Raw genomic sequence first — 9587 nt, forward strand, 5'->3', positions numbered from 1 at the left:
TTCCTTCCTTCCTTCCTTCCTTCCCTCCTTCCTTCCTTCCTTCCTTCCTTCCTTCCGTCCTTTCTTCCATCCTTCCTTCCTTCCTTCCTTTCTCCCTTCTTTCCTTCCTTCCCGATCAGAAGTTCACAACCACTAACACGATTCACATTCACATCCGGATGCGCGCGCATCTCGTGGCCAGCAGACGGCCAACGGATTTAGCCGAACGCCGCCGAACGAGACTCGGGGCGGCGTGACGTAATCGGACTTCGTGACGTCACGCGTCATGCGATCAGTCGCTATCTTCCTTTCAGAGGGAGGAAGGAGGGAGGAGAGAGAGAGCAACCGTGTTGCTTTAGAGGATACGCTGTTGTGCGTGGGCCCCGGATGTAATCATTTGTGGTGACGACGTTCTGCTGGGAAAGCACGCGCGACACGCACGCGCATGCGCGTACCTAACGGAGACCCGGACATTGCGATCAAGCTGCGGGGATTCCTAGTCAACGTCCACGGGCTTTCTGCTTCTTTTGGCGGGTGAGTGCGCGGGTGGTGACGTCACGTCGTCTGTGAGAGAGGGGCGAGCTGTCACTAAGCCGTTGTTGAGTGGGTGGGGGGAGGTTTCCGGTAGGGTGGGTGGGTGGGGGTGATATGATCTCAATCAGCTTCTAACTTGTAACGCAGGTCAACGACAGAGATGATGACGAAGTGAGAAGTCCACGAATAATCACCTGCGACAGCGTCGGTCGGTGGTGCGTCGGTGTCGTCGGCAGCGACCACGCGCGCACGCACGCACGCACGTCGCCGACGCGCCCCTGCCGAGCCACCATCTACCTCCGCCTTCTCCTGCCGAGCCCCGCCCAGCTCCAGGCCGGGTCGAGCACGGTGCCCTGGCCTCGCCCGCGCCCTCTGGAGTTGCGCGACCGACCGAAGAGCGTCTTCTTATCGAGCGTGTCGCCGACGACGCGTCCGCTGACGTCGTCGTCGTCGTCGTCGTCGTCGATCGCCGCCGGAATGAATCCTGCGCTGCGGTCGAGCTGAGCGTAGGGATCGCCGTAGCCTGGCCGGAACTCGCCGCCGTAGTAAAAGTGATGGTAGCGCATAGGACGCGTGAATCGCTTGTCCATCCACCAGTAGCGAACGCCCTCTGCCGGCGCCGGGTCCGCGTCCAGGGGGCGCTTCTGCTGCTGCTTGATTCGCCAGAGAAGGCCGGAGATGTCGCTGTTGATGCCGTCGTCGTACAAGCGCATGCGTCCGTCTGAAAGCAGAGAGAAGGTAAAAGATGTTAACGTACTGATGGCCTGCCTGTCACGCCACCTTGCGGCGGGCGGGTACAGCTCCACCTGGTGTCTCCGATTGCAAACATTTGGGTTTTGACTGCCGTAATTCTCTGCCTGTGTGTCCACCGACAACCGCTACGTATACCCTCCCAATTCATTTCGCTTATCTGTTTCTTACTTGCAGCTCTCTCTGCCTCTCTCTCTTTCTTTAACTTTTTCTCTAACTCTCTCTATCTCTATGCCACCCTCTCTCTCTCTCCTCTCTGCTCTCTCTCGTCATCTGCTCTATCTGCTTCTCTTTTCTACTCTCCTCACTCCTCTTTCTTCTCTGCTCTCTCTCTCTCTCTCTCTCTCTCTCTCTCTCTCTCTTCCGTTCTCTTTCTCTCTCTGCCTCCCAGTTTGTCACACCGCTCCCCCTCTAGTAATAGTATAGCTTTGACGAGCTTTTACATATAACAATACAAGTATGGTCTCGTTGTTTGGAAGAGGGTTATTAATTTATAAAATATATATTAATATATTATAATATATAATAATATGTCGAGTTTATTGAGTTACGCCTAATAAATCATATGTTGGACTAGGATTATGCTATGGTGGACTTGGCCGAACACTGATGCATAGTAAATAGCGTGCACCAGCACAGAGATACAAACGACACACACGGGGGAGCAAGTGGCCACAGCACACAACACACACACAACACACACACACACACACAACACACACACAGCGACACAGCACCACCCCACACAGCACTACACAGCACGACGACACACACACGCGCCGCTCGCGCGCGCCGAACAGTGTGCGCCCACACGACACACACATATGACCCGCATAGACACAGCAGCGTGAGGAGGGAGAGATATAATATAGGGCCTTCGTGGTGTGTGCCTAGCACGTGTTGTCGATTCTTGCATGAAAAGCTTTCACTAATTGTCAGCGAATGCCGGTAATGAATGAATCCTGGGCCTACGTAAGCGGTCCCTGCGATAAGGGAACGAACAGCTATACAGAGAAGGACAGAAAGACACGGCGGGAGAGCGATTGAAGGAGAAAGAAGGGGACGGGAAGAAAAGAGAGATAGAGAGGAGAGAGAGAAGAGCGCGACGCGCGAGAAAAAAAGAGATGGCGAATATATATATATCTATACTATAATATTATATATATATATATATATATAAGAGAGAGAGAGAGAGAGAGAGAAGAGAGAGAGAGAGAGAGAGAGAGAAGAGAGAGAGAGAGAGTGATAAACGAGGAGCGCTGCGCGAGTAGAGAAATAAAGCAAGAAGAGCGAGCGCGCGAGAGAGATGGCGAGAGAGAAGGCACAGAGAAGAGGCGCGAGAGAAAGAGGCGAGAGAGAGAGAGAGAAAGAGAGGGAGAGTAGAGAGTGAAAAGAGACGCGGAGAGAGAGAAAATAACAGAGAGAGAGAGAGAGAGAGAGAGCAAGAGAGTTAGTTCTCGTTCATCTCTACTCATATTTGAAAAAAACAAATATTACGCACGGTGGCCCCCTGACCCTGACGCGGCACTGTTCTCGTGTTTCCAGACAAGGCGGCGGCGGCGCGGCGGCCTTGAGATGAATAGCCGCCTCCTACCCGCCCATCCCTCTGATCGCACGTCGGTAAACGAAGCGCAGCGCTTGTAAGATGTGGGACATAAAGACTCGGTCGCAGACGCAATAAGCGAGGCACGGAAGCCACTGGAATCCCACATAGAAGCAGACTCGAGACCGCGCCGCTGGCGCCCCCTATCATTACACCGGCAATATACCCGGCTATCGTCTGTCAACTGCCGAGTGACGTCCATCACGGACAGTGCCCCCAGCCTCGATGAGTTTGTCCGTAATAACTTCTGGATCTGGATGTGGATCCGACTGGGATCGCGTTGTCAAACGGGTAACCAGCTGAGGGGGAGGTTCCGCGTGGAGCTAGTTCACAGGGACAGGTGAGCGAGTGGTGGGCGTGGACAAACCGGCGGTGTCGCCCGAGGGGGAAGAGAGAGAGAGAGCGCGAGAGAGCACGCACGCACGGCACGGCGACTGCAACACAACTGCACGCACGCACGCCCGCACCAGCAACGCACGCACCACTGCACGCACGCACACACGGCAGCACGCCCACGCACGCGACGCACGCACGCACGGCAAGCATGCCCCACGCACGCACCACGACAACTGGTACACGCGACGCACGCACCAAGCACACGCGGACCCACGGCCACGCACGCACGCGCAGCACACACACACACATACACAGACACACACATCACGACACACACACACACAGCACAGAAAAAGACCACCAGGGATGGCATAGAATGCGGCGAGTGGTCTGATGGTTTTATTGTGTGCGGGTTGATGCAAAAATAGCTCAGAATGAGAGGTCCGCGTCGCGGCAACGGCTTCTGTATCAGCTACACGAGGACAGAGGGCGCGGGCGTGCGTGCGTGCGTTGTGTGCGTGCGTGTTATGTGTGTGTGTGAATGGCGCGTGCGGCGTGCGCGGTGCGGGCGCGCGTGCGTGTATGTTGTGGTGTGTGAGGCGTGTGTGGGTGTGTGGGTGCGCGCGTGCGTGTGTGTGGTTGTGTTGTGTGCGTGTGTGGTGTTGTATGATATTGTGTGTGCGTGCATGTGTGTGCGTGCGTGCGTGTATGTCTGTGTGTGTGTGTGCGTGCGCGCGCTAGTGTTTGTAGGTCATCAGTTATTTTAACGCAGACACTTAAGCGACGCGCCGGCCTGCGGCATCACGTGGCAGATCGCCATGTCACGCCTGTAGAAAGCCCGGATCATTATAGAGCCAAGCTTACGCATTATCATGGTCGCTCCGCTGGTGGTATTAGCGGATCTACATGCCAACATTTATAGGCTGGTGATGTATTCAGAAGGAGGCGAGAACGGAGAGAGCGGGAGAGAGTGAGAGCGGCTAGGGGTAGAGCCATGGAGAGGAATGAATAGCATACACACCATACACGTACGCACGCAGCGCACGGCACAGACACACGCACATACATTTACAGTGACAGTGAAAAACGAGAGAGAAGACGAAAGGGAGAGAGCGAGAGAGAGAGATGAGAGAGAGAGAGAGAGAGAGGGGAGAAAGAGAGAGAGAGAGAGAGAGAGAGAGAGAGAGAAAGAGAGAGAGAAAAGAGAGAGAGGAAGAGAGAGACGAGAGAGAGAGAAAGAGAAGAGAGAGCGAGAGATACGCGAGAAGAGAGGAGAGAGAGAGAGTGAGAGAAGAGAGAGAACGAGAGAGAGGAGGGAGAGAGAGAGATAAGGAGAAAGATCAAGGAAGAGTCAATAGAGAGAGAGAGGAAGAGAGAAAGAGCAAGAGATAGAGAAAGGGGGCGAAAGGAAAGAAAGAATAGAGAGAGAGCAGGCGACGAGAGAGAGGAGAGCGAGATTGAGAGACGAGAGAGTAGCGCGAGAGATAGAGAGGAGGAGCAGAGAGAAGAAAGAGGAGAGAGAGAGAGATGAAGAGAGAGAGAGAGAGAGACCGAAGAAGAGAGAGAGAGAGAGAAAGATCAAGAGATAGAGAAGAGAGAGAGAGCAAGAGATAGAGAAGGGGGGCGAAAAAAGAAGAAAGAGATAGGAGAGAGCGCGGAGAGAGATTGAGAGAGCGAGAAAGCGAGCGAGCGAGCGAGCGAGCGAGAGAGACAGAGAGCGGTGTCGACTGCTGTGCGCAGTTAAGCTACGAATCTCTCTGCTATTGTTCGGGGTGTCATTGTTCACGCGAATGTGAGCTTTCCTCCAGGCGATCGTTTTTGTAAGTATCGCAAAGTCATACATGCAAATCAGGGATATCGCAATTATCTCTATCCGTAGTTTTATCGCACCTCACTGACATTACAACGGACACTAATAAATGCAGAATGTGAGCAATGAGACTTCAATTGCCATCGAATAGACTGGCACCGACGTGCGTCCGTGGCTACAACAGCGACTGTTACACAGCTTGGGTGTGAGAGACTGCGCGGAGGCGGGCGACCGTCTATAGGCTGCGGGCTGCAGTTTCTCGTGCAGCGACGTTGGCGACAGTCAACGTGAGAGACGCGAACGAGAGCACTGTTATCGTTAAGCAGAGGCGCAACGAGCGCCCCCTGGAGGCCAGTTCTGACATCTCGAGGCATCCGCCGCGTCGCTGCCATGCACGTGACTCGTCGCCACGGCGTGCGATTAAGCCGTCCCCTGGCGGCAGCGCCTGACGTCACTGACACGTCACACGCCCCCTCCTTGTACGCGTCTCCCGGTTAAACGAACGCAGGCACATATTTATGAGAGGTTGTGTAGGCGGGGGGGGAGTGGGAGGTGGAGAGGTGCATGAGGGAAAGGGTATAATTATAAGATCATGAAGGAGAAATGCATGATCGCAAATACATCCGCCCTCAGCCTTCCCCGTTCAGTTATAACCTCCTCAGCCTCCCCGATTCAGTTATAACCTCCTCTCCTCCCCTTCCCGTGTCAGTTATAACCTCCTCCTACCTTCCCCGTTCAGTTTAACGCCTCCTCACCCTTACCCGTTCAGTTATAACCTCCTCCTCAACCCTTCCCCGTTCAGTTATAACCTTCCTCCCTCACTCTTCCCGTTCAGTTATAACTGCTCCTCCTTTCACCGTTTCCGCTTCAGGATAACTCCTCCTTTAACAGACCTTCCCCCTGTCAGTTATAACCTCCTCCTCACCCTTCCCCGTTCAGTTATAACCTCCTCCCTTACCTTCCCGTTCAGTTATAACCTCCCTCCGCTCACCCTTCCCGTTCAGTTATAACTCCTCCCCACTCTTCCGTTCAGTGATAACCTCCTCCTTCCCCTTTCCCCGTTCAGTTATAACCTCCTCCTTAACCCTTCCCCGTTCAGTTATAACCTCCTCTCTTCAACCCTTCCCGCTTGCAGTTATAACTCTCCTCCCTTACCCTTCCCCGTTCAGTTATAACCTCCTCTCCTCACCCTGTCCCCGTTTAGTTATAACCTCCTCGCTCACCCTTCCCGTTCAGTTAAACCCCCTCCCTCACCCTGCCCCGTTCAGTTATAACCTCCTCCTCACTCTTCCCCCGTTCGTTATAACTCCTCCTTCGACCTTCGTCCCGTTTCAGTTATATCCTCCTCCCTTACCTTCCCCGTTCGTATAACCCCTCCTCACCCTCTTCCCCGTTCCAGTTATAACCTCTCCTCTGTACCTCTTCCCCGTTTCAAGCTTTTAACCTCTCTCCTCCACCCTTCCCGTTCAGTTAAACCTCCTCCCTCACCCTTCCCCGTTCCAATTATAACCTCCTCCCTCACCTCTTCCCCGTTCTGTTATAAACCTCCTCCCTGACCTTCCCGTTCAGTTTATAACCTCCTCCTCACTCTTCCTTCCAGTTATAACCTTCTCTCCTCACCCTTCCCCGTCAGCTTATAAACTCCTCCCTCACCTTCCCCGTCAGTTATAACCTCCTCCCTACCCTTCCCCCGTTCCGTATAACCTTCTCCCTCCCTTCCCCGTTCAGTTATAAACCCTCCCATCACCCTTCCGCGTTCAGATATCAACCTCCTCCGCTCCAGCCCTTCCCCGTTCAAGTTATACACCTCCTCCTCACCTTCCCGTTCGTATATAAACCTCTCCCTGACCGCTTCCCGCTTTCCGTTATAACCGTCGCTCCCTCACCCTTCCGCGTTCAGTTATAAAACCTTTCTCCTCCCTTACCCTTCCCGCGTTCAGTTAAAACTCCTCCCTCGACCCTTCCCCCCGTTCAGTTATTAACCTCCCTCCCTAACCCTTCCCTTCATGTATACTTAAACTCCTCCCCACCCTTCCCCGTTCAGGTTAAAACCTCCTCCCTTACCCTTGCCCGTTCAGTTATGAACCTCTCACCGTGACCCTTCCCCGTGCAGTTATAAAACTCTCCCTCACCCTCCCCGTCAGATATAACCTCTCCCTCCACCCGTCCCGCTTCAGTTAAACCTCCTCCCCACCATTCCCCGTTCTGTTATACACCTCCTCCCTGACCTTCCCCGCTTCGCAGTTTTATATACCTCCTCCTCACTCTTCCCAGGTTCAGCTTATAACCTCCTCCTTATACCCTTCGCCCGTCAGTTATAACCTCCCCTCACCTTCCGCCGTTCAGTTATAACCTCCTCCCCTACCCTTCCCCGCTTCAGGTTATAACCTCCTCCCTCACTCTTCCCGCGTCAGTTATAACCTCCTCCCTCACCCTTCCCCGTTCAGTTTATAACCGTCCTCCTCACTCTTCCCCGTTCAGTTAATAACCTCCTCCTCACCCTCCCGTTCAGTATAACCTCCGTCCTCACTCTTCCGTTCAGTTTAACCTCCTCCCTCACTCTTCCCCGTTAGTTTAACCTCCACCCTCACCCTTCCCCCGTTTCGTTATAACCGGTCCACCTCACCCTCCCGTTTCAGTTATAAACCTCTCTCCTCACCCTTCCCCGCTTCAGTTATAAACTCCTCCTCACCCTTCCCGTTCAGATATAACCTCCTCCCTCACCCTCCCCGTTCAAGTTTATAAACCTCCTCCTTACCCTTCCCCGTTCAGTATAAACCTCCTCCCTCACCTTCCCGCGTCAGTTATAACCCCTCCTTTACCCTTCCCGTTCAGTTATAACCTCTCCCTCACTCTTCCCGTTCAGTTATAACCTCCTCCCTCACCCTTCCCCGTTCAGTTATCAACCTTCTCCCCTGACCCTTCCCTCTCGATTAATAACCTCCTCCCTCACTCTTCCCGTTCAGTTATACCCTCCACCCTCACCCTTCCTCGTTGCAGTTATAACCTCCTCCCTCACCCTTCCCGTATCAGATTTACCTCACCCTCACCCTTCCTCGTTCAGTTAAACCTCCTCTCTCACCTTCTCCGTTCAGTGATAAACTCCTCCCTCACCCTTCCCCGTTCAGTTTATACCTCCTCCCTCACTCTTCCATGTCAGTTGATAACTCCCTCCCTTACCCTTCCCGTTCAGGTTATAACCTCCCTCCCTCCTTGTCCCGCGTTCAGTTATACCTCCCTCCCTCACCCTTCCTGTTCCAGTTATAACTTCCTCCCTCATTGTTCCCCGTTCAGTTATAACCTCCTGCCTCACCCTTCCCCTTCAGTTATAAACCTCCTCCTTCACTCTTCCCCGTCAGTTAGTAACCTCCTCCCCACATTATCCCCGTGTCCGTTATAACCTCTCCCTTCACCCTTCCTCGCTTCAGTTATAACTCCTCCTCTACCCTTCCGTTCAGTTAAACCTTCCTCCCTCCCTCTGTCCACGTTCAGTTATAACTTTCCTCCCCACCCTTCCCCGTTCAGTTAAAACTCCTCCCTCACCTTCCCGCGTTCAGTTATAACCTCCTCCCTTCACTCTTCCGCGTTCAGTTATAAACTCCAAACCTCCTCCCTACCCTTCCCCGTTTCAGATATAACCTCCTCCCTCACCCTTCATCGTCCAGCTAACCTTCTCCCTCTCTCTCTCTCTCCTTTACTCATCCGACCGCCTCTATCCTTGCTGCGGGGGCAGCCAGCCTGCTGCCTTATTGCTTATCGTGTCAGCCTGGCTGCAGTCCCCTCTAGACGAGACAGAGGTCGTTGCTTGACGCTGATGCAATCATCTACACTAATTACTTGTCGTGTCCCTCTTACAACCAGATTATATGCCTATGCAGAGTTGGGAGGGGGGGTTAGAGAAGCGTGGTGAGTGATAGAGAGGAGAGGGAGTGAGAGGTGGAGATGCAGAGATAGATATGTTGGAAAGCAGAGCCAGGGAGGGAGAGAGAGAGAGAGAGAGAGAGAGAGAGAGAGAGAGAGAGAGATAGTGAGAGAGAGAATGAAAGAGATAGTAGGAGATTAAGAGAAAGCTCTTGAATGAGAAAGAGGATGATAGACAAAAGAGGGAAAACTGAGTCGGCACGTTATTCCACACCATTAGCACCCGTCTCCCGTCACAATATACATGGCTTATATACACATACATATATATGTATATATATATATATATATAGACATATAGAGACACGGAGATATGCAGGCACAGAACTACGGGAAGGATTAGAGCAGCAGAAACATTAGGGAATTGAGACGCAGAGGGTAGGAGAGAGCGCGAGATAAGAAGATAGAGAGAAGGGAAGGTGATAACACAAGAGGAAAAGAGACAGATATAGAAAGAAACGCGCGCGAGAAAGAGAGATAGAGAGAGAAAGCGACAGAGATAGAGAGGGGTAGAGAGCGCGAGATACACACAGAGAGAGAGAGAGAGCGAGAGAGAGAGAGAGAGAGAGAGAGAGGGAGAGAGAGAGAGGGGTAGAGAGAGAGAGATAAACACAGAGAGAGAGAGAGAGAGAGAGAGAGAGAGAGAGAGAGAGA

At 53.0% G+C, this 9587-nt stretch overlaps 1 protein-coding gene across 1 annotated transcript in view; it reads right to left on the minus strand.

Moving 5' to 3' along the window:
- Positions 1–806: 806 nt before the first annotated feature.
- LOC106817600 overlaps positions 807–9587 on the minus strand; it is a 17489-nt gene continuing 8708 nt past the window's right edge. The window contains exon 2 of the mRNA XM_014822280.1: positions 807–1234. Within this exon, the coding sequence (XP_014677766.1) occupies positions 807–1234 (428 nt within the window). The remainder of the gene's footprint in view (positions 1235–9587) is intronic.

This window comes from Priapulus caudatus, unplaced genomic scaffold, assembly GCF_000485595.1.
Source record: "Priapulus caudatus unplaced genomic scaffold, Priapulus_caudatus-5.0.1 Scaffold1789, whole genome shotgun sequence".
Classification (NCBI taxonomy): Eukaryota; Metazoa; Priapulida; class Priapulimorpha; order Priapulimorphida; family Priapulidae; genus Priapulus; species Priapulus caudatus.